Below are 26,320 nucleotides of genomic sequence, written 5' to 3' on the forward strand. Positions count from 1 at the left end.
TCTGTTTCATCTATAAACTACCATAAATGTGAAACTCTTCCATGACAACAGTGATCTCAACCTCTACCTCAGACATTTTCCATACGTCTCTAAATAATTAGTCCAGATATGAACTAATCTTTATGTTTATGTATATATTTAGATTTTAAATGTGCCAACAGTAAAACCAGACAGTATTTTGTTTTTATTTTGATCCCCCCAAAACCTGTTTCTGCATCAAAGCTTGACCTGTAAAAAACAAAAAAGATATCTATTAGAATCATATTTATATGGGCGAGACATAAGGCAGAATATACTTCATCATCACCATAAGTCTGTTGATGGTGGGACTCCAGATGAGGAATCGTAATTTCTTAGATCCTCAGGCCTTGGTTTGTAGCAGCAAGGAGGTCGAGCGTTGTTTACCACCATGGTTTGAAGTTCTGGGATGGAGTCGCCATCTTTGGCCACCTTCTAAGGCCTAGTTCTGCGTCATTTGCGGAGACATGTAACGCCATAATTCGTTCTTGCGAGGGCTTTCTAGCAGGCTCGCAAGGACGGACGAAGTTCAGCACAGTTTTCTAAACATCCATCGTACGGAGAACACAAGCTTGTGATTGATCAGGACGCCGCTTTCGTCAACGGCACCACCTTTGTGCCCTCAAAAATAGATAGTCAGAGATATCTAGCTGTAGACACAGAGCAGCTTGAGTATACCTCCTGGAAAATCTCTAAAAATATGAATGTTTCATTTACTCGTGACTGGAGGAGTGAAAAGATGTGCAGCAAGCATTTTATTTGTAGATGGAAATTACTGTGAATGTGGGTTTAGAGGTGGTGAGCACATGAAGAGGTGGAGGAGAATGAGAGACAACTTTGTCCGTATTTAAAACGTCTCTAAAATACAAAACACAATATAAACACATTAGTAAACACGTCATCTTGGACCGGATACATGACAGTATACTACAGAACAGCGCTACGCCCTCTGGTGTCCTGGTGGGTAATTGCTTTGCAACACTCCCCAGGAGACGGAGGGTTAGGGTACGAGGGCAACTTGTCTCTGTCAGCGCATGTGCATCTCTCCCTTGTGGAGCTGATGCAGAAGCATAAACTGCTTTAAAATACAGCTCCCAGCACTGTGATGTCTATCTGAAATGAGACATGTAATCATTTGTAGTAGTAAAGTGACCGGTAAATCGAGAGCTTCGCCTTCTGACTCGGCTGTCTCTTCACCACAACAGACCAGTACAACGCCCGCATCACTGCAGATGCAGCACCAATCCGCCTATCGATCTCGCGCTCCAGCTTTCCCTCACTTGTGAACAAGACCCCAAGATACTTAAACTCCTCCACTTGGGGCAGGACTTCATCCAGGAGGAGGCATTCTAGCCTTTTCTGACTCAAGACCATGGTCTCAATCAATCAATCAATCAATCAATCAATCAATATCAATCAATCAATCAATCAATCAATCAACCAATCTTTATAAAGTGTCTTACACCGCCTTTGAGGGAGCCCAAGGCGCTGAAACAAAAATACACAAAAAACAGAGAGCAATAAAAAGGAGATAAAAGCAACATACAGACATAAAAGCAAAGTACTAAATGTAAAAGGAGCTTAAAAGCATAAAACCAAGTCACATAAAAGCCAAATGATAAAAATGAGTCTTCAAACGACTCTTGAAAACCTGCAGTGATGGTGACAGTTTAATATTGAATGGAAGCTCATTCCAGAGAGGAGACCAAGACTGAGAAAGCCCGATCTCCTCTAGACCTAGTCTGTGGGATAGTCAGTAGCTCCAGGTTAGCTGAGTGTAGAGTTCATGATGGGGTATGTCTTTTTATTAGTGCTGCCAAGTATGGTAGAGCACCACTCTTTAGAGACTGGAAGACATAGCACAGACCTTTAAACTTTGCCTGAAAATCTACAGGGAGCCAGGCAGCTTTATTTCTAGAACACATTTCAAACACCAAGGCATTTCACTGTGCTGTGCGATTATCAGTATATGATATGAAAACAACATAAAACACAAATTAAAATACTCGCAAATGGAATTACAGTTTAGAGCTAAAGGAGAAGACAAAGTTATCTCACAGATTACAGTGGAGACGACGAATGATAAGAAATAATTCATGTAAATGCTGATGACTACATTAGGGTTTATGTTTTGTTTTAAACAACACTAGGGTTGGGGCACATCTGAGGTCATGGGGAAGCTGATTCCATATGTGAACAGCATAGTAACCAAATGCATCTCCAGCATGATTGGTTCTGATCCGAGGTTCCACCAGCTGATTGTTTCCAAGGGATCTCAGAGCCCTATTGGGTGTATATACAGGAATGAGATCAGGCATGTATTTTTGTCCCATGCCATTAAGTGATTTATTAACTAGTAGGAGCACTTTGAAATCTATTCTGTAGTTTACTGGTAACCAGTGTAGGGATCTAAGAACAGGAGTAATGTGCTCCGTTCTCTTAGTTCTTGTTAAGACTCTAGCAGCAGCATTCTGAACAAGCTGCAGTTGCTTCACAGCTTTTCTGGGAAGACCAGTTGGGAGACCATTGCAGAAGTCCAGCCGACTAGAAATAAAAGCATGAATACGTTTCTCTAAGTCTGGTCTGGACACGAGACCTCTGACTCTTGATGTTTGATGAAGGTGATAAAACGTTGATTTAGTTGTAGCCTTAATATGTCCAGAGAATCTCAGGTCTGAGTCAATGACACCAAGATTTCTAACCTGGGTCTTTGTCTTTATTACCCTGGAGTCTAGCTGAGCAATAACATCCATTCTATCCTTCTTGTTGCCAAAGGCAATAACTTCAGTCTTGTCTTGGTTTAGCTGAAGGAAGTTTGACTGCATCCAGTCGTTTACTTGTTCTAGGTACTGACAGAGTGAGTCCAGTGGACGACAGTCACTAGGTGATTGGGCTAGGTAGATCTGGGTGTCGTCAGCATAGCTATGATAGACGATGTTATTAGGTATGACCTGACCCAGGGGGAGGATATAGAGATTAATGAGTAGTGGTCCTAGAATTGAGCCTCGGGGGACCCCTCATGTCATGGTGATCCGCTTTGATTGGTAGTCCCTAATAGAGACAACATAGCTCCTGTCTTTGAGATAGGACTGGAACCAGCCAAGCACTGTGCCTGATATGGGTACAATCTCCATTTCTGGGCTTCAACGTCAGCAAATAGCTGAGTAAACTCGGCGCTGAGTGAGAGGAGTTTTTAGTTTGTCCGAGACAGCGGAGCTGCAGACACCGGCAGCAGATGCTGGAATAAACACAAAGGAGGGGGCGCTTCGGTTCCGCGCTAACGCCTCAGTGCATCACGGGAGTTGTAGTCTTTGCGGTAAAATCAGCCAGCGGGTCAGTTTTAATGTCTTTTAAATATTTATCTCGCGGGCCTCATAAAAATGCTCCGCGGGCCTTGTTTCTTGTCACTGGAAACCACACACTGCAACTTTAACTAAAAATAATCTTCTGAAACAAATATAAGACTACATCTTTTCAAAATTCAGTGATACGATTTTAGACTAGAATTCACACTCAAATGAAAAGAACTATAAAGACACCCATCAAGCACACCCATTTGGGTTCACCATGGAATTTAGTGGACTGTGTCTGGGGTAGTATAGGCAGGGCAAACCCATTTACCCCAGAGTTAATGCACAAAGATCTTGTGTGTGAATGGGGCAAGTATGTCTTTTACCACATGGGTCCCATTTGGATTTAGTTGAGGGCAACACACAGATATATCCGCCCAAATCCGTCCCATGAATGTTTGCACTTACAGGTGCTGGCCAGTAAATTAGAATATCATCAAAAGGTTGAAAGTATTTCAGTAATTCCATTCAAAACGTGAAACTTGTACATTATATTCATGCAATGCACACAGACCAATGTATTTCCGATGTTTATTACGTTTAATTTTGATATTTATAGGTGACAACCAATGAAAACATCAAATCTGGTATCTCAGAAAATTAGAATATTCTAAAGGCCAATGAAAAAATGTTTGTTTCTCTAATGTTGGCCAACTGAAAAGAATGAACATGAAAAGAATGTGCATGTATAGCACTCAATACTTAGTCGGGGCTCCTTTTGCCTCAATAACTGCAGTAATGCGGCGTGGCATGGACTCGATCAGTCTGTGGCACTGCTCAGGTGTTATGAGAGCCCAGGTTGCTCTGATAGTCGTCTTCAGCTCCTCTGCATTGTTGGGTCTAGCGTATTGCATCCTCCGCTTCACAATACCCCATAGATTTTCTATGGGGTTAAGGTCAGGCGAGTTTGCTGGCCAATCAAGGACAGGGATACCATGGTCCTTGAACCAGGTGCTGGTGGTTTTGGCACTGTGTGCAGGTGCCAAGTCCTGTTGAAAGGTGAAGTCTGCATCCCCATAAAGTTGGTCAGCAGCAGGAAGCATGAAGTGCTCTAAAACTTCCTGGTAGACGGCTGCATTGACCCTGGACCTCAGGAAACAGAGTGGGCCAACACCGGCAGATGACATGGCACCCCACACCATCACTGACGGTGGAAACTTTACACTGGACCTCATGCAACGTGGATTCTGTGCTTCTCCGCTCTTCCTCCAGACTCTGGGTCCTTGATTTCCAAAGGAAATGCAGAACTTGCTTTCATCAGAAAACATAACTTTGGACCACTCAGCATCAGTCCAGTCCTTTTTGTCCTTGGCCCAGGCGAGACGCTTCTTGCGCTGTTTCATGTTCAAGAGTGGCTTGACACACGGAATGCGACACCTGAATCCCATGTCTTTCATGAGTTTCCTCGTGGTGGTTCTTGAAGCGCTGACTCCAGCTGCAGTCCACTCTTTGTGGATCTCCCCCACATTTTTGAATGGGTTTGTCGTCACAATTCTCTGCAGGGTGCGGTTATCCCTAGAGCTTGTACACTTTTTTCTACCACATTTTTTCCGTCCCTTCGCCTGTCTGTTAATGTGCTTGGACACAGAGCTCTGCGAACAGCCAGCTTCTTTAGCAATCACCTTTTGTGTCTTGCCCTCCTTGTGCAAGGTGTCAATGATTGTCTTTTGGACAGCTGTTAAGTCAGAAGTCTTCCCCATGATTGTGGTGCCTTCAAAACAAGACTGAGGGACCTTTTAAAGGCCTTTGCAGGTGTTTTGAGTAAATCAGCTGATTAGAGTGGCAGCAGGTGTCTTCTATATTCAGCCTTTTCAGAATATTCTAATTTTTTGAGATACCAAATTTGGAGTTTTCATTAGTTGTCACTTATGAATATCAAATTTAAATGTAATGAACATTGGAAATACATTGGTCTGTGTGCATTGCATGAATATAATGTACAAGTTTCACGTTTTGAATGGAATTACTGAAATATTTTCAACCTTTTGATGATATTCTAATTTACTGGCCAGCACCTGTATGTGTTAACTGTTCATTTCTGTGGGCACCCCACAGTAGCATCTGCCTCAAAACTACCCACAGTGGCCCCATGGGTGTGAGCCAACATGGTGACTCCAGCAGTCTGCCAACGTTATTCCCTCATGGGGATTTCTGTGGGCTCTCCATAGTGTTATGTGCCCAAAAACTTTCACCACATGGGCTGACACTCCCAGGGTCACTGTGGGTAATTTTTAATCAGATACTACTAGGAATGCACCAAACATGAAAATTCTTTGCCGAAACTGAAAATGAGGAAACATTAATTTGCTTCCTTCGATTCATTTTCATGTTGGATGATGTTGAGTAAACTTCATCTGTAGCACGGAGCTGCCGATTTATTTTTTTTATTTTTGTTCTTGTGAAGCGCCTTGTGGTTTTAATCTTGAGAGGTGCTACATAAAAAATAGTTTCTCATCTTTTTCTCATTGGATCTCATCTTGAGAGGTAACAGCAACAGATTCCAAATACAAATAGCACACCTGAAATGAACTCTGGACCTTTTGTCTGCACATTGTAATTCCTACAGGTGAGATGTAGATGACTGTATTCTTCTGCTCTAAGAGACTAAGTGTTTTATTTTGGGCTTTTTTGTGAAGTGTTCATAATGTGTGTCTTCTTCCAGCTTCGTCTCTTGTCTGTGGCTTCTCTGCACGGTGACCTTCGGAGCATCTGTTACCTTCTAAAAGAAGCTCATATTCCTGTGCCCCAGGAGCCATCATCAAACAACCCAGCCATGTTGGCAGCTTTTCATGGTCATACCAGCCTGCTCAAAGAACTGTTGGATACCATACCTGGTGAGAGAAGAAACCAGTATGATTGAGGGTGTATGGTTGGCCCTTTTCTTTGTTTAGCAGTTCATCGTCAATTCTGATGTAGTGTCAGCAGTGGTATCTAGGCCAAGAGAGAGGAGGTTACTATGCAGCTTCCTTACAGTACCAAGTTGTTGATAATTAAATGTAATCAATCTGTGACCAAGAGAAAACTAGTTTTCAAGGTTGAATTATTGACGAACAAATGATGAAACAATTAGCTCAAACCTGCGCTGGTTTCTTCCCCTTACCTGTCAGGTGTGTGTCTAAAGAGGGACTTTGTAAACTGCCTGCTAATCACATCCTGCCAGCGGGGTCACCTGGATGTGGTCCGTCTGCTCGTCCACGGCTACAATGCTGATGTCAGGGATTTCGCCACCCACGACAATGAGTTTGCGGTCATCACCAGGCAGCCGCTGTATGCAGCTGCGAAAGCAAGTAGGGAGAAACAACAGTTCTTTCCAGTTTACTACATTTAAAGTATTCAACCCATAAACTGTAGGCAAGCAGCCTACTTCTGCTTTATGTCACAACATTAGAAAATGTGTTCTGTAGGATGGCTCTCTGTTAGGGATGCTCCAATCAGGATTGTTGATGCCAGTTACTGACGTCAGTCACATGGATTGGCCATAAATGTTCTATGAAGGTACGGGTGCTACAGACTAATTTATCTGTGAAGAAAGAAGCAATAACATGACTTTAAATGGCCTGTATTCATTTAGACAAAAACATGTTGTCATTTTTTTAAAGAACAATCAGTGTGTTTGTTTCTGACCACAACTTCTATGTCTCCTCCCAACCCAAAGTTTAGAAATGAAGATGCCTCATTGCATCTTAAGAAAACCAGAAGAGTCCTGCTGTTTTCAGTTAAATCTTGTAGGATGATCATGTCTACTCCTACAGGCTGAAGCACAAAGCATCACAATGACTTATGGGGTGATGGTGGCACAGGAGTTAAGTGCTCGCCCTGTAATCGGAAGGTTGCAGGTTTGAGCCCCACTCAGTCTGTCACTGTCGTTGTGTCCTTGGGCAAGACACTTAACTCCCCTTGCCTGCTGGCGGTGGTCGGAGGGAGACTGCAGACTCCACTCTGTCACCGTGCCTCAGGGCAGCTGTGGCTACAGTGTAGCTTATCATCACCAGGGTGTGAATGTGTGTGTGAATGAGTGACTGACTGTGTTGTAAAGTGCCTTGGGGGGTCCCAGGCCTCTAGAAGGCGCTATATCAAATACAGGTTGTTTACCATTTTAGAAGACAATCCCGCTGCCTTGCTGCAATGCTGAGCTGGGTTGCTCTCAGGTTGTATCACTAGCTTATAGCCAGCGTATGGCCCTTGGCGGTTTATTTCTTTGCTCTTTTCAGATGAAAGTTTGGTAAAATTTATGAATACTGGAAAAAAAAAATATTTCTAGATCAACCAAACTCTGTGAAGGCCATGTTTATGTGGGAGTCCTTGGAGGCTTATCTGAGGGGTCAAACTATTACTTACTGTGTGAATGAGAAACAGAAAAGAGATGAGGGTGAAACCATTGTTGGGAGAAGGTGAAATCTTGAGATGAGGCCCTTACCCACTGCCCCCCACTGACTCTGAATAACAATCACATGGCACTTGTTCGACAGCCCATATAGGCTAATTCTGTATCACATTGTGAACATGGAGAGAGAGCAGGACAAATGATTGCATATCAGCTGCGTCAGAGATCTGCCAATCAGATCAAGACGCTTGTACAATCATCGACTCATATTTCTGCTGTATAACTATTTCCTCCATAAGTGTAGATCTGGTTTAGAATTTAGAAAAGGACATTTTGTCAACTGAGATTTTGTCTATCGGCAATATGCAGATAAGCAAATCTCCCAAGCCAGATGGCTTTCTGACCGAGATAGCTAAATTCTCGAGAAGGTCCTAGCTCAATGCCTTGAAACAGCGGTACTTAATCATTTCATCTGACCAGACGGGTTTGTGAAGGATAGACAATCCTCTGATAATGTTAGACATCAGTTTAACGTACTGTACATGGTGTGTGTGTGTGTGTGTGTGAGACTTTGGGTGTGTCTGAGAAATATATTGTGCTTCCACTCTGAGTAATGTACACAATCAGTGGTTTAAATGTCTCTGGTAGGCCTTTTATTATCATTGCGGCCAAGAATCCATGGCTCAGTGACTCACCAGCTGTTTTCAACATTATGATGATTGCTTCAGCTTGAGTTAAGTAATCTCTCACATTCTCATTCCTTTAGTTCTTGATTGAAGTTGGTTCAGTGTGGAGACATATCATTGGTTTGTTGTCTTGCAAATTCTTCAAATGTGTCCAACCATCATCAAGTGTGCCCCCCGTACAAACACACACACTCGCACACACCTTTTATCTCAGCACCCCGTGCACAAACAGCAGCAGCATCTAAATGATCACAACAGTTCAATTTTAATATCTGAACAACAGCAACAAGAAGAAGCAGCTCTGTTCCTGCAGCAAAGTCAGCTATAGTATCATCACATGGTTAGGGTTGATGTTTAGAAGAACATGTGTTTAACATTGACACATGCTGGAACTCAGGTGTGTTTAATCAGTTCTATCAGGAGAAGCTCCTCTCTGCAGCACTGTGGTAGCAATCCTCATGACCACCAGCATATCAGGGTAAACTTCCTTCAGTTTCTCTCAGTTTGGAAATTCAATGTCTCATGTCCCTTCAGCTGGAAGCAAATTAAACACACGTGTAAATATAGACATGGACCCTTCAGTAAAGTTGCACAGTCATGTATAAATGATAGGACATCAGGTAGTAAATTCAATTCAAGTTTATTTATAAAGCGCCAAATCACGACAAGAGTCGTCTCAAGGCACTTCACATAATAAACATTCTAATTCACAGTTCATTAAGCCAATCAGAAATAATGTTTCCTATATAAGGAACCCAGCAAATTGCATCAAGTCACTGACGAGTGTCAGTGACTATACAGCAATCCTCATACTAAGCAAGCATGCAGCGACAGCGGAGAGGAAAACTCCCTTTTAACAGGAAGAAACCTCCAGAGAATCCTGGCTCAGTATAAGCAGCCATCCTCCACGACTCACTGGGGGTAAACACATCTGAAGCATAACATATGAACAACGGTATTATTTGGTAACGTGACTTCGGCTGTAACATGCTGTTATAGAACTCAGCTGTTTTAGCTGAACTTTAGACGTGAGAGGTCATGTGCTGCTGCTGATGCCACTGACCCCTTCTTGCCACCGGCCACGATATCGGTCGCGTAACTTCATTGCATTATTTACCTGCAAGCTCATTCCCAACTGCGGTCATTTCATACGGGAAACAGGAGTGAAAGCATTTCTACACAGCTCATCTGGGCTGCATGGTGGCGCAGTGGTCACCACTGTTGCCTCGCAGCACGAAGGTCGCAGGTTCGAAACTCGGCTGTGGCCTTTCTGCGTGGAGTTGCGTGTTCTCCCCATGCACGCGTGGGTTTCCTCCGGGTACTCCGGTTTCCCCCACAGTTCACAACATGCCCTACAGGTTATAAATTGTAAGTCGGTTTGGATGAAAGCGTCTGCTAAGTGAATAAACATCAACATAAACATCTCACACAGACACATACACAATAATACGCAAGGAGAAAGACAGCTGCATGTATCAAAAAAGCCCACTGTGCAAAGACCTGGCCTGGTCGTCCTACAGATGTGGTCTGGACCTATGGACTCAATATAGAGATGATGTGCATGTCCATGTGTTGTTGACTGTTTGCAGGGAGGTCTGTGGTTTATTTTCTGTTGCTTACATTGGCTATGGGGGTTATAACTGGAAATGACATACGTTTATGTCCTTCACGTGACTTTGAATTTGAAAGTTTCCTGATATGTGTTACACAGCTTTTGTGTTTCAATCAATCAATCAATCAATCAATCAATCAATCAATCAATCAATCAATCAATCAAAGCTTTATTTATAAAGTGCCTTCCGCAACCCTGTCAGGAAGCCCAAAGCGCTGAACATTGTACAGTTGTATGTAGGGCTGCAGCTATCGAATATTTTTGTAATCGAGTACTCTATCGAATCTTTTTTTCGATTAATCGAGTACTCTAATAAATTACCCTTTTGTGTTTGTAAACCATTATATCAAATAGCATGTTATAAAATATGAAAGACCTCTTAAAATGAGCAATTGCCAGTTATTCTTCAAGTTTTATTCAAAATTAAGTTTGCAAAACTTCAGCACTTCAACTTTACTTCACAATAAACAAAAGGCGTGTGCAAAAAATAAGTAAACAACCTGAGCCGATTTTCCCCTTGTGCGAGAATCTGCCAGCCTGCAAGCCAGACAAAAACTAGGAGGATAACTGCTGAAGTAGCGCTGCGAGCGGCTGCGGCCCAAACAGAACCAGAACCGCTCACGGCGCAAACAGCTCGCCCCTGTTTCCTTATTAACACACGTCCGTTTTAATTTCTACACTTTTTTTTCTCACACAATAACAAGGATTGTCGAGAAAGCATGTTTGCCATGGTTTTGTCAAATTATACTGATCACAAAACATTTATTTACTTTCTTTCGTTTTCCTCCACCACTCTCATAAATACCGTGTCCTCCTGCAGCAATCCCGAGGGACAACAAATATCAATAACAACACAATAAAAAGTCCGACATATTGTGTAAAAACTGCTATTTTTTAGCACATTTTATGTCCGACGTGTTGCTACCAGACGTACGGTGTGAGCTGAAACCGAGTGCTACAAACGAAAAAGTCGCACAGTGTCTGCAGAATATACAGAAATACAGGCTAAAATGCTTTATCTTGTAGAGGCTCCGAGTCCGCTTGCAGAAGTGACATTTACATGTGGATGTTTCCTGGTCAGGTTGCAGCATCGAGGAATGTGGTGTTGTGGTAGGCTAAATCCACTTTACAGTATTTACACTGGAGTACGTTTTCCACCTTATGACGTGAAAAATGATTCCACAACTTTTACATTTTCTGTCTTTTTCGCACTCCACCGGGGTTCAAGTTATCCGCCATGGCTTAAGAGAAAGTTAAGTTACAATCGCTACTCGCGTGTGCAGTCCAGTGTGTATGTGCGTCACTTATTTCGGTCCGGGTGAAACATGACCCCGTGCGTTTGCAAAGCCATGAATTAATTAAATATGAATTAAACGAATCCTCGAGGCAGAGAATTTGACTCGAGGATTTTTTGTACTCGAATTATTCGAGGTACTCGAGGAATCGTTTCAGCCCTAGTTGTATGTAAATATATTGAATAAATCAACAATAAAATAAATTCAAATTACAAAATACAAATTACAAAATACAAAATGGAAATGACAAGATAGATGAAACATTCTGGTAAAGGACAAATGTGTGAAACACATTTGGATTGAGTGGATGGATTGAGTGAACCAATGAAAACTGTGGAATGGATTCAACATAAAAGGGGGCCAAAATCAAACATGTTCTGGAAACGCCAAGCGGAGGAGGTGTGTTTTTAGGTGGTTCTTAAAGACTGGCAGAGAAGGGGACAGCCTAACTGAGGGTGGCAACTGGTTCCAGAGTGACGGTGCTAGGACTGAGAAAGCCCGGTCCCCACGGGTACGACACCTAGACCGAGGGACAGCGAGCAGGCCTTGGTCAGAGGAGCGCAGAGCGTGTGATGGGGAGTGTCTGTTCAGGAGTGTGGCCAGATAGGGGGGACCACCACCCTGGAAGAAATGATAAACAAAGACGAGGATTTTGAATTGTGAGCGATAGCAAATCGGAAGCCAGTGCAGGGAGACCAGAACCGGACTGATGTGGTCCCGTTTCCTGGTCCCAGTCAGGAACCTGGCAGCGCTGTTCTGCACAACCTGTAGGCGACGCAGTGTTGACTGACACAACCCTGCATAGAGAGAGTTGCAGTAGTCAAGCCGAGAAATTACAAAGGCATGCAGTACCCGCTCCAGGTGGGCTCTCGACAGCATAGGCTTGATTTTAGCAAGGCGTCTCAGGTGAAAGAAACTGGACCGGACCAGTGTTTGACTTCCTGTCTGGGCCGATCTAAACTGGGAAGTTTGACGTTTTTCGGAAGCGTAGCAGTAAAATATAGACCTGAAACGTAATGAGAGTGTCCCTTTACTTCTGGGGCGTGTCCAAAACTTTACACTTTGTTGCTGGTGGAACGCTAACTGCCGTGTGGTACGATTCGCGGCCGTTTCACAACGGTTTCATGTGCAGTGGTAACTTGTAACTGAATTCAAGCGTAGAGCACATCTAAACTGTCACGCCACTACATTTGGCATGTTATGTCCATCTACTTCACTTTATAATTGCAATAGAGTTAATTCATGAAGTTGCAATGTACTGATAAACATTTTATTTGACTAGTGATTCCTACATTTACTGTAATTACTAACAAGGTTGTACCATTCGCTAATAGCAATAATAATTACAATAACATGTCAATGTCGTGCTGTCGTTCTTTTTAAAACACAGAACTGGTTTCGTTACCTGTTTTGTCGCTACGTTTCGCCGGCGGCTGCAGGCTTCCTCAGGCTGACGCTGATGGTGGCGCGTCACTTCATTCTTCGTTTATCCGCAGGCAGCAGAGGACGTTGTCGCCCTATATTTATATTCCAACACACACACAAGGTAGTACACTAGACATAATCATAACCAAAGATGTTGATTTATCACACATTGTTGTTAAGGATGTGGGTCTCCCTGACCATTTCTGTTTTTTCTGATATCAGTTTTACCCATTACCCATCATAACTCAGTTGTTCAATGTATTTAAGTGATAACACTGCATTAGTTTTAGTGAACGTATGAATATATCAACAGGTCATTACAAATTATTAAAGGGGCATTATGGAAGTTTGACAGCCAAAACATGTATAGAAATAATAAATGTCTTCTTCATATATTCTCCTGCAATGCCCTGGTCCTGTAGAATGAGCCCTGGCATTTTTACTGTGATTGCCTGTTTTTCTGTAAAATCAAAGAAAAAGAGAGCTGCTCAGGTCGAGCAGGCTGCTTCATGCGCGGTCACGCTCAGGCATAGCCCGTAGCATTTGCTATCAGTAGCTTTAGCAGCAGAGAGTGAGGTAGTGCCACTTTGTCGCTGTTCCTAACGCCTAGTGACAAAGCTAGCTACATTTCTGAGGACCCTTAGCTACTTTCTTCTAGATATTTCCTGCAAATTAGCAACAAAATAGCCATTTTTGCTCCGAACCGTTCTTTGAACGTTGTTTCAGCTGTCATCAAGGATATAAATATTACAGATACTATAGACGTTACTGATGCTATAGCTTGCCTAGTTAGACGTTGGACTCTCGTGCGGAAGACCTGGGTTCGATTCCGGATGTGAACATAGTTTATTTAGAGTTTATTTTTTACATTAATGGTATATTTTTTTACAGTAAGATGCCCAAATTTTTATTTGAGACTCGCCGAATGGCATTGAATTCACAGAAAAAAAAGATGTGGGTTCAACTTTCATTGTGGAACAATTTTACAAGCAAGGGAAGGGAATGATCTGAGCATGCAGGAGGACTGACCCATCTTAAACTTTTGCCGGCTGTGCTGAAGAGAAAGGTACAGAACCACATTATTTAATTAAATAGCTGCGCGTTCTCCTATCCTCTGTCCTCCGGGCCACACACACACACACACACACACACACACACACACACACACACACACACACACACACACACTGGACTGTCTCAGCTGTTATTTTCGTGTGCACGTACACTGTTATTTTCGTGTGCACGTACAGCATGCGCGCCTCGTGCACGAGCCTACTATCGAAGTTGCCGTTACGCTTTTGGCCTGAGGGGGCAATCGCGAGCATAAAAATGAAAAACTCCGTAAAGTCCCTTTAAGGATTATAATATAATTGTTAGGAGTTGTTATACAAAATTCTCAGAACACAAAACATGAAAAACATTTGAAAAGATTCCCAAAAACTCAGATATGATTCTTAAGAGATTATTGTAATGTGTTCCTGAGTGGAGCCCCACACCAATTTAAAAGCATTGGCACAGTCGTACGGTCTCCCCCCAACTCCCATACACACGCCCACTTAAGAAAACCATTAAAAATGATAATGGGCTGAGTTCAGATCAACCAGATATGGTAAGGCAAGGAAACACCATCACAGGAGCCATCTGCCCCAGCAGCAGCAGGTGAACCGCAGTAGCTGAGGCACCAACACTGGTTGCAAAGGCGAGGGAGGGCATAGGCCCCACCTCCACTCTACCACTACCCGGGGAATACCCCGGCAGCAACAGTTGACCACCACACCTGAGGCAGAGGGCTCCCACAGAGGAAACACTGGAAGAAAGATTAACATAAGATGAAATCTAAAATAACAGAAGCCAATATAATAATAAAAGTAAGTAAATAATAATTAAAATGTAATACATATTAAATTAATATAGATGTAGAATTAAACACTGATAAAATGTAATCAATTAAAGCATCTACTATAATAAAAAAATAGTCAGTTAAAAGCCAAGCTATAAAGGTGGGTCTTGAGCCTGCTCTTAAAAACATGGATGTTCTCTGCGCGTTGTCAGATTACTGGACAACCCGCTCTACCTCCTGAGCTACTGCTGCCCCTTTCATTTTGTTTAATTTCATTTTTTTCTGTTTGTGGCACTCCCTGCATGGATGGCACCCTTAGCATCTGCCTATATTTCTTATATGATGGGCCGGCCCTGAGTTCCACATCATCTTCTTCACCGTCAGCTTCTTCAACCAAGACCTAGAGAAACTCATTCATGCATTCATATACAGCAGGCTGGTCTATTGCAATGCTCTGTTGACTGGTCTTCCCAAAAAAGCTGTGAAACAACTGCAGCTTGTTCAGAATTCTGCTGCTAGAGTCTTGACAAGAACCAAGAGAACAGAACACATCACTCCTGTTCTTAGATCTCTACACTGGTTACCAGTAAACTACAGAATCAATTTCAAAGTGCTTCTGCTAGTTTATAAATGATTCAATGACCTAGGGCCAGAATACATATCAGATGTCCTTCAGGTATCTATGCCCAGCAGGGCTCTGAGATCCCCAGGAAGCGGTCAGCTGGTAGAACCTCAGGTCAGAAGCAAACAGGGTGACGCTGCTTTTATCTACTATGCATATTCAAGACTTCAAATGTGCTCCAACTCTAGAAGCTTTTAAATCAAAATTGAAAACCCTCATGTTTTATTCAGCCTTTGAATGAATGTTCTTATTCTGCACCTTCTGCACTGTTTGCTCACCCCTTAACTCGTCTCGTCTCGTCTCGTCTCGTCTTCCTCCACTTATCCGGGTCCGGGTCGCGGGGGCAGCATCCCAACTAGGGAGCTCCAGGCCGTCCTCTCCCCGGCCTTGTCCACCAGCTCCTCCGGCAGGACCCCAAGGCGTTCCCGGACCAGATTGGAGATGTAACCTCTCCAACGTGTCCTGGGTCGACCCGGGGGCCTTCTGCCGGCAGGACATGCCCGAAACACCTCCCCGGGGAGGCGTCCAGGAGGCATCCTGACCAGATGCCCAAACCACCTCAACTGGCTCCTTTCGATCCGGAGGAGCAGCGGTTCTACTCCGAGTCCCTCCCGAATGTCCGAGCTCCTCACCCTATCTCTAAGGCTGAGCCCGGCCACCCTACGGAGGAAACTCATTTCGGCCGCTTGTATCCGCGATCTCGTTCTTTCGGTCATTACCCAAAGCTCATGACCATAGGTGAGGATTGGGACGTAGATCGACCGGTAAATCGAGAGCCTGGCTTTCTGGCTCAGCTCCCTCTTCCCCACGACAGATCGGCTCAGCGTCCGCATCACTGCAGACGCCGAACCAATCCGCCTGTCGATCTCCCGATCCCTCCTACCCTCACTCGTGAACAAGACCCCGAGATACTTAAACTCCTCCACTTGAGGTAGGACCTCTCCCCCGACCCGGAGGTGGCAAGCCACCCTTTTCCGGTCGAGAACCATGGTCTCAGATTTGGAGGTGCCGATCCTCATCCCAGCCGCTTCACATTCGGCCGCGAACCTACCCAGCAAGAGCTGAAGGTCAGAGCTGGATGAAGCTAGGAGGACCACATCATCCGCAAAAAGCAGAGACGAGATTCTCCTGCCACCAAACTCGACACACTCCACACCACGGCTGCGTCTAGAAATTCTGTCCATAAAAGTGATGAACAGAACCGGTGACAAAGGGCAGCCCTGGCGGAGTCCAACCCTCACTGGGAACAGGTCCGACTTACTACCGGCTATGCGGACCAAACTCACGCTCCTCTGGTAAAGGGACTGAATGGCCCTTAACAGAGAGCCACCCACCCCATACTCCTGGAGCGTCCCCCACAGGGTGCCCCTGGGGACACGGTCATAAGCCTTCTCCAAATCCACAAAGCACATGTGGATTGGTTGGGCAAACTCCCATGCCCCCTCCATCACCCTTGCAAGGGTATAGAGCTGGTCCACAGTTCCACGGCCAGGACGAAAACCACATTGCTCCTCCTCTATCTGAGATTCAACTATCGATCGGACTCTCCTCTCCAGTACCTTGGAGTAGACCTTTCCAGGGAGGCTGAGGAGTGTGATCCCCCTATAGTTGGAACACACCCTCAGGTCACCCTTCTTAAAGATGGGGACCACCACCCCGGTCTGCCACTCCCTAGGAACTGCCCCCGATGACCACGCAATGTTGTAGAGACGTGTCAACCATGACAGCCCTACAACATCCATAGCCTTGAGATACCCAGGACGAACCTCATCCGCCCCCGGGGCTCCGCCGCTGTGTAGTTGTTTGACTACCTCAGCAACTTCTGCCCCCGAGATCGGACAGTCCATCCCCAGGCCTCCCAGCTCTGGTTCCTCCTCGGAATGCGCATTGGTGGGATTGAGGAGCTCTTCAAAGTATTCCTTCCACCGTCCGACTATAGCCCCAGTTGACGTCAGCAGCTCCCCATCCCCACTGTAAACAGTGTGAGCGAGTTGCTGCCTTCCTCTCCTGAGGCGCCGGACAGTTTGCCAGAACCTCTTTGGAGCCGATCGATAGTCTTTCTCCATGGCCTCACCAAACTCCTCCCAAGCCCGAGATTTTGCCTCGGCAACTGCCACTGCTGCACCCCGCTTGGCTATCCGGTACCTGTCTGCTGCCTCCAGAGACCCACAGACCAGCCACGCCCTGTAGGCCTCCTTCTTCAGCCTGACGGCTCCCCGAACCTCTGGTGTCCACCAGCGGGTACGGGGGTTGCCACCACGACTGGCACCAGCCACCTTACGACCACAGCTAGCAACAGCCGCCTCGACAATCGCAGAGTGGAACAAGGCCCACTCGGACTCAATGTCCCCCACTGCTCTCGGGACGTGGTCAAAGCTCTGCCGGAGGTGGGAGTTGAAGACCGTCTTGACAGGTTCTTCTGCCAGGCGTTCCCAGCAGACCCTCACTATGCGTTTGGGTCTGCCAGGTCTACGCGGCATGTTCCCTTGCCATTTTTAAATCGTATTTTCTTGATTTTAATGTTCTTGCTAATGGAAAACGCATTGATTTGCCCTTTTGTATGAAATGGGCTGTAGAAATAAAGCTGCCTTGCCTTGCCTTTATAATCACGTCTTTCAGACCTTGCAGAGATGCCCAAGAAACGTTGTTTCCCACAGCTCATATTTCCATTTGTCTCCATCAAATAATAGTCGAGACCAATGGCTTCCAGTCTCTACATTTCTCTGGCTCCTCTTAGCTTGCAGTGGTGCTCCCCACTCGTCAGTACTTTAATTAACCTGGTTCTGACCTGGGCTCTTAACCTGTTAGCAGGGCTGCTTCACTGCAGTACGGCTTCAGCACTTCACCCTCTGACATTGCCGCACATTACTGAGCAAGAGTCTACACAAGGGAGAGTGGGCCGTCCCTTTATTAACTTTATGTACATAATTGGGGTCACCTGTGGACACTCAGTCAAAGAGAAGCATTGTGGAGCAACAGGGTGTTTCTGCAGGAGTAGGAGTTAAACATTAGGGTACAGAATCGGAATTAGAAGGGTTTCATTGCCGCGTGTGAGAAATTACAACATTAGGAAATTCCTGCAGTAAAAAAAGATAAAAATAAGAGATACGTAAGTGTTGGAAGTAATATTATAATCATGATAAAATAGTAATATTAAGTAGCAATAATTAGAGGATTGGCTACTGTATACAAGGCGGTGTCGGTACTGATCAGAACGGATCAGTTCAGATACAAACACAACACCGGGTGGGCGGTCCTAAGATTGTCATTCCTGAGTTCAACTGCCAACTCCTGCCAAATTGGAGCGAGTCAAAAAGACTGTGTCCAGGGTGACACGGGTCAGGTGTTATTCGACCTGCTCGCCTTAATGTCCTGGAGGTGTACAGGTTTTGTGTGGAGGGAAGTTTACAGCCAGTGACCTTCACAGCAAAGCGTACAACCCGCTGCAGGTTCTTCTTGTCCCTGGTGGTAGCTCCAGTGTACCACACGGTGATGGAGGAGGTGAGGATGGACTTGATGACTGCGATGTAGAACTGCCTCATCGACTGCACTGGCAGGTTGAATCTCTTCAGCAATATCAGGAAGTTCATCCTCTGTTGGGCCTTGGTGGTGCCCAGGAAGCGACACGAGTCCACCATCATGATAATGTCAGACAAGGTTATGGGGGAGTGGGGCTGTGTGCTTCCTAAAGTCCACAATGACCTCCGCTATCCTTTGTGCATTTAGCACCAGGTTGTTGTGGCTGCTCCAGGACACCAGCTTCTACAGACCCAACATTGTTACTTTAATGTTGAATGGCACAGTTAACCTTGTTTTGCTGAATTATGCTGAAAAATTTACTAGAAAAGATGGTGCTGTTGAGCGATGGTGGAGTAAGACGTGTTTGGCCGAGCTCTGATATCTTTATCCTAAAAAAACACTAAATTTCTTCAAATCCGCTCTTAAGATACGGGGAACGACTTAAGAAGATACAGAAGTACATTATCAAGGCCAAGGAGGAAAAAGTCATGTCGAAAAAGGTGAAAATCAAGAAGAACGACCAACAAGATGAAGGCCCCGGCCAACCCTCGGACCTGAGTGACACACCTCTACCCGGGGAGATGGGAGTCGAAACGGATCCTCCCAACCGGGAAATACTAGCTGCCATTGCTAACCTTCGTAAGGAAGTAGCCCAGGTAAATAATGATATATGCGCCACCATAGATGCACGTATAGAAATGGTCTATGCGGAGCTGAGAGGGGAGCTAGCTGGAGCTAAGAGGGAAATTCAGACCTCTATCACAACCCTTGAAGAAACCGCGACCTCGCACGGGAAGACTTTTAAAGAGCTGGAGAAGTCAGCCTCGTTTCACTCTGATGATGTACTCGCTCTCCAACGCCAGGTAACAAGACTGACCTCCGAAGTGGGGAAATTCACTGAAAAGTGTGAGGACTTGGAAGGTAGATCAAGGAGACAAAATATCAGAATTACTGGAGTCCCCGAAGGGGCAGAAGGATCTTGTCCCCGGGACTATGTAGCCGACCTGCTAAAAGACATGCTTTGTCTAGACGAGAAGCCACTTATTGACAGAGTGCATCGAACCCTGCGGAGAAGTTCTGACCCCCGAGAACCTCCGAGACCCATCATCCTGAGGCTACACTACTACCATACGCGTGAGGACATCCTACGGAAAGCCAGCGCGACGAAACAACTTTTATTCAAAGGCAAGAAGATTCAAGTATTTCCCGACTACCCTCCATCCGTGGCTAAGCAAAGAGCTCTGTTTAACCGCGCCAGGGAACTGCTGCGCGATAAACCCGGACTCCGGTATGGCCTGCTCTACCCTGCAAGACAATTAATAACTCACAATCATGTTTTATGATATTTAGTAATACATATTCAAATGATGAAATTTTTATAAATATAGATGAGATTAATATTAAAAGAGTTAAAGAAGTCAAGTATCTGGGAGTCATCATTGATGAAAAATGTCTTGGAAACTGCATATAAACAGTGTCAAAACTAAAATATCTAAAACTATTGCACTGTTACATATAGCAAAATGGTTGCTTGATAATAATTCACTATTTGTTATATAACTCACTGATCATACCGTACCTTAACTACTGCATTGAAATCTTAACGGAAACGTACACGGCAGCTGCAGACCCACTATCTGAACTGGCCAGAGTGGTTTATTTTGTTTCTTGTTAATGTGTGGTTCAGGTTGACAAGGGGTGGGAGACGTGGGTTGGGAGGAGAAGGCCTTATAAAATTGATTATCAATAAGTGAGAACACATGAGTGACAGTACCAAGCAGCAGAAAAACCTCACCTTTTCCAGCTGGAATGTGCGTGGAGTAAATAATCCAGTTAAAAGAGGAAAGTGTCTGTCGCATCTTAAAACCCTGGCCTTGGACATCATATTTTTACAGGAGACCCACCTGAATAATAAATCGCATAACAGGCTCAGGGCAAGGTGGATAGAAGAGATTTACCATTCGACCTTTTCTTCCAAAGCCAGAGGCGTAGCAGTCTTAATTAGAAAAGGAACACCTTTTCTGCAGAAAAATATAATAACTGATAAAGAGGGCTGTTATGTTATAGTGATTGGAGAGATCCAGAATGTGCCGCTCACACTGGTAAATATATATGCACCTAATACGGATAACCTGGTATTTTTTCAGAAGGTGTTTGCACTAAACCGGATCTGTCACAGACAAATTTGATAATTGGGGGAGATTTTAATACCGTTTTGGATGCGTATCTAGATAGATCCTCCATAAATAAACCTCAGAGAAATGCCTCAAGTAAATTAATAAATACATATATTAAAAACACAAATGTCCTGGATATATGGAGGGTGATGAACCCCTCAGGACGGGACTGTTCCATTTTTTCACCCATACATAATTCCTATAGTAGGATAGACTACTTCCTAGTTGATACTAAATTGGCACCCTTTGTAGTGGATGCTCAATATCAAAGCATTGTAATCTCAGATCATAGCCCACTTTCCTTTTCATTATGTTTTTATCAATTAGACAAACGGCATACCTCTTGGTGGTTAAATCCCCTTCTGTTCATGGACAAAAAAAACATTGTGATTACTTTAAAGATCAAATCTCTCTGTACTTTGAGATGAATGACACTCCTGAAACATCCCCCTCTACTCTCTGGGAGGCATTTAAAGCCTACATTAGAGGCAGTATAATTTCATTTGAAGCATCTAAAAGGAAAGAAAACTTGTCCAAGCTGAAGGATCTAGAGGATCAGATCAAAGTACTAGATCAAGAAAATGCTCAATCCCCATCCGTTACACTACACAGGAAAATAACGTTTCTGAAATATGAATATAACCAAATTTTATCGGTAAAGATAAGCAGAGCATTCCTGTATACTCGACAGCGGTGCTTCGAATTTGGGGATAAGCCACATAAATTGTTGGCACATCAGCTCCGATAAATGGAAAATGATGGGACAATACATAAAGTTAAAGCCAGTGATAATACGTTGCTCACAAAACCCAAAGATATTAATAATAGATTCACTGAATTTTATAAAGAACTAAATGCGTCTAAATCCATTTTAGACCCTGAGACTATGAATAAATTCTTAGATAAATGTAATCTACCCAAACTAGATGACGAAGATTGTAATTCATTGAATGCAGAGCTCACAACCCAGGAGGTTCAAGCTGTCATTAGTACATTAAAATGTAACAAAGCACCAGGTCCCGATGGACTCCCTGGAGAGCTATATAAAAATACAGTGAAAACTTGTCCCTCTATCTATTGAGGGTATTTAAACATGCTCAAGAAGATGGGGCTGTACCGCCGACCTTAACTGAAACTGTGATCATGGTAATTCATAAAAAAGGAAAAGATCCACTGGAAGTAGGTGCTTATTGCCCTATTTTGCTCCTGAATGTTGATGGGAAGCTATTTGCTAAAATACTTGCTAACAGACTGAGCCCTTTATTGGAGAAGTTGGTTCATTCAGATCAGTTGGGTTTTGTACCTAATAGAAATTCCACCTTTAAGATTAGACACCTCTTTAATATTATGTACTCAAGAAGGGATACACACTCGGATCTTGTCATACTCGCGCTTGACGCTGAGAAGGCGTTTGGTCAGGTCGAATGGCGATACCTATTTGAAGTCCTCAGTAGATTCAACTTTGGAAATGTTTTTTTGTCACTAATTAAGCTTCTTTACAACAACCCCACAGCCCAAATGTCGCACACTGTCTTCCTCACTCAGGCTGTGCAGAGGGACGAGACAGGGATGCCCCCTCTCCCTTTTAATCTTTGCTCTTGCTATAGATCCATTGGCTCAAAGTGTTAGGCTAGACCCACAAATAAAAGGATACACTACTAAAGACACAATTAATAAAATATGTCTGTATGCAGATGGTATTCTTCTTTATCTAACACGCCCACAAATTACTATACCAGCACTTTTAGCACTATTTGAGACCTTCACAGGATACAGGATTAATTGGACAAAAAGCGTTTTACTCCCAGTTTACAGGGATGACCTGACATTCCTTGCTAATTTTCCATTTAGATTCACCGTAGAAAGATTTACTTATTTAGGAATTGAAGTAACAAGGCAGTATGCCTCACTCTTTCAATACAACTTCCCTCCTTTAATAGAGAAGCTGCACTCAGTTATTGTTCTGGGACACGCTTCCAATTTCTATGATCGGAAGAATAAACGCAGTTAAGATGGTCCTATTGCCGCAGCTGTTATATCTCTTTCAGAATATTCCAATATTCCTCAAAAAGACATTTTTTAAGCAATTAGATTCTTTAATAATTCCTTTTGTGTGGGTACATAAGGCTCGCAGAATAGCTAAGAAATATCTGTGCAGACCTAAACTTGCTGGAGGATTAGCGCTTCCAAATTTTCAATTTTATCACTGGGCCTCAGCTATTAAATGTGCATCTTCTGGCTAAATATCACAAAGTCTCCACCTAATTGCTTCAGATGGAACTAGAAGAATTCAATTCAATTCAAGTTTATTTATATAGCGCCAAATCACGACAAGAGTTGTCTCAAGGCACTTCACATAATAAACAAGATACATAATAAATAAGAATGCCAACCATATTCATTGGCTACAATTCTACTGGTCCCAAGATCAGTGGGTTATTATACAACAATAATCCGGTTATTCTTGACACAATTCATATTTGGAAACAAATTAAATCCAGCAATAATCTCAAGGCTATATCCTCTGTATTGCCCATAAATAGAAATCCTACCTTCGCCCCTTCTGACTCGGGTGGAGCTTTCTCTAGGTGGAATCAGAAAGGCATTGAATGTGTTGGAGATCTGTATGTACAAGGGGTGTTTGCCTTGTTCTCCCAACTACAGCAGAAGTTTGGACTGGAAAAACACACATTTTTCCAATATTTACAAATTAGAGATTATATACGTAGGCATTCTGAGTATTTTCGGACCAAACCAAAAACTTTAATAGATGACTGCTTGAAATTGCCGATACATGAATCTAAACTGATAGCGCATATTTATAAGAACCTCTTGTTATTAAACTCCCCACCTGCCCATTTACATAGACACAAATGGGAGAAAGATTTTGGGGAACCGATTGCAGAAGATTTATGGAACAGTGCCCTTGAGGAGATTAGCACTTGTTCACGTAGTGCAAGACATTGTCTTATTCAATTTAAAATCATACATAGACTTCATTTCTCAAAGGAAAAACTACATAATATATATCCTACAGTATCACCTTTGTGTGATAAATGCAAAACCTCTGTGGCAACTCATCTCCATAGCTTTTCCCTTTGCCCAGAAATAGGCAATTTTTGGTCTGAGGTCTTCAGTGTGATGTCCGAGGTGGTGAAATGTGTGATAGAACCGGACCCTTTATTTATTGTTCTTGGAGTGTCTGAAACCTTTAAAAAATTAAACAAAGCACAGCGGTGCTTCGTTTCATACGGTCTTATAATAGGGAAAAAAAATATCCTTACAAGGTGGAAGAGTGAAAAACCTCCAACAGGTAAAATGTGGCTGGAGGAAGTAACGAATACATTACATCTGGAAAGACTAAGATATGTTTTGAAGGACAAACTCCAATATTTTGATGCAACTTGGCAACCCTTTATGCACCCGATTTAACCTTGCTCTTCTAGTTATTTAGTAGGGTCCTGGATACTGTAACGTGAGGAAATATCTCCCATTTTCATTATCTTTAGCCTTGTCTTATTACCCTAATTTGGTTAACCTGTAATGTTCTGTTTTCTTTGTTGTTATGCATGTGTTTTGTTATTATAAGTTTGTATGTTTACACTGTAAAAGCTTAATAAAAATATAGGGGGAAAAATTAACTAGAAAACTTATAAAATACTATTTATATTATATTATTATTGTTTTTTTTTTACTGCTTAGTTCATAGCCTGTTACACCAAAGAATAGTCAGGTTAAGATTACCACCAATCAACCCTATTTCACAGCCTCTAGTAGTTTCTCCACAGTCAGAAGGTGTGTTCACACACAAAGGTGGTAATCCTAATCATTCTGAATGACAGACACAAGCAGACATCAGATGGGTCCAGTTAGCTGTATATCCTGTGTTATAGGCAACGAGGAAATGGCTCACTTCCTTTTAGACAATGGCGCTGGATTCTCATCGTACACATTGATTGACTTTCCTGACTTCAGCAAACAACTCCTGAAGAACAAAATACAAGAAAGTTCCAGTTCAAGTGAAGATGAGGTATGTTTCTTATTGAAAACATGTAAGTCAGCAGGCTGATGGCCTGGTGAGGGAAGAGCTGGTTAGGATGTCTGGTTAGACAGTAATAACAATACTCACTGTGTACTTGGGAATATTTTCAGGTACATGAAATAACCTTGAAGTGACCCTGTATTTGTGTGTTGTGTGTAGGCTGTTGGTGTGTATTGGAGTGGTTTGCAGCTTCCATTTTTGGAGCTGGACTGGTTCCTAGATGTCTGCTCACAGATCACCCACCTGGACCTGTCCTCCAACAGCCTGGCTACGCTGCCCTCTGTGGTTCCTTGGGGTCTCATTCGCCTAAGAAATTTGGATCTTTCTAATAATACTTTGAAAGAATTGCCTTTTGCTGAAAATTCCCAGGATGTCATCTGCTCTAGGTAATCCATACTAGCTTTGTGCACTCATAACATTATTTTTTAAAGGCAGGGGCGTGAAACTTGGCTGCCCTCAAGGGGCTGCCATTACACTTTATGAATGCCACAACATTTTGATAAATAGTCTGTATTAGATTATTATTCATTCAGCTAACAATTGCTGTACATTATAGTGTAACAACTCATTTAGGGTCAGGTTAAGAAACCCACAATCTAATCATAATTTCAGGCCTTTCTAACTAAAAGATTGTCATTGTAGGGTTTGAGGAATTGAGTGCTTTAAGAGCTCAAGATATGTTACCTCTACTTATGACCAATAAGCTGTGATACTCTATCTAAATATAGAATATCAACTGCTTGGTCTTTACTGTGTTTAATCAGAAGATTCTAGGATTTTTTGTTTATTCAGGGATTGTAAACACTTCGTTTTGATTCAGAAAAGAGTCAGGTTTATAAAAGTAAGAATTTATTTTACAAACAATTAAAACATGACAGGTTAACTAATATTTACTGTGATGGATGGAACTAGATGTGATGTATGAACCTATGTGTGAATGCGGTGTTATCAGAACTTCCGTATCTAGGAGAGCTGAGTTCTGGATGGAAAAGAATTTGGTTTGTGTTAAGCTATGAAGTTGATTATTATCAAAAACACATCAGACGCTATCTGTCATGTCTACATACCCACTTGAAGACCCTCATGATAGATCGGAATGTCGAATTCCTCAGACTTCCAGGCACCGAGGTCCATAGAAGAACTTGCGGCACTATTAAACCAGTCTTAGAGTTGTCTCCAGGTCACAAGAGATGGATGGAACCGTGCGTCTGGGACTCTTAAGGGGTCAGAACAATATCAGCTTGTTCTGCAGGAACTGTTTGCTGTATCAGCTTCGCAGGTGCAAAAAGATTCAGACGGCGTGTCAAAAGCTTTGATGGGTTAGAGGTTTTGCTTCAGATGGCCGGTCTGAAGCTTTCTCAAGAACTGCTGAATCACCAGAGTGATCCAGTTTTAATGTTCTCTTGTTAT

The 26,320-nt window shown here is 43.3% G+C and overlaps 1 protein-coding gene across 3 annotated transcripts in view; it reads left to right on the forward strand.

Annotated features, from left to right (window-relative positions):
* Window positions 1–26,320, forward strand: part of lrrk1 (leucine-rich repeat kinase 1) — a 303,358-nt gene that overhangs the window by 61,237 nt on the left and 215,801 nt on the right. For all 3 annotated transcript variants that reach the window (XM_054734368.2, XM_070554620.1, XM_054734367.2), the window contains exons 4-7: window positions 6,031–6,202; window positions 6,476–6,655; window positions 24,762–24,898; window positions 25,070–25,296. In XM_054734368.2, the coding sequence (XP_054590343.2) occupies window positions 6,031–6,202; window positions 6,476–6,655; window positions 24,762–24,898; window positions 25,070–25,296 (716 nt within the window). The remainder of the gene's footprint in view (window positions 1–6,030; window positions 6,203–6,475; window positions 6,656–24,761; window positions 24,899–25,069; window positions 25,297–26,320) is intronic.

This window comes from Nothobranchius furzeri, chromosome 9 (assembly GCF_043380555.1).
Source record: "Nothobranchius furzeri strain GRZ-AD chromosome 9, NfurGRZ-RIMD1, whole genome shotgun sequence".
Lineage (NCBI taxonomy): Eukaryota > Metazoa > Chordata > Actinopteri > Cyprinodontiformes > Nothobranchiidae > Nothobranchius > Nothobranchius furzeri.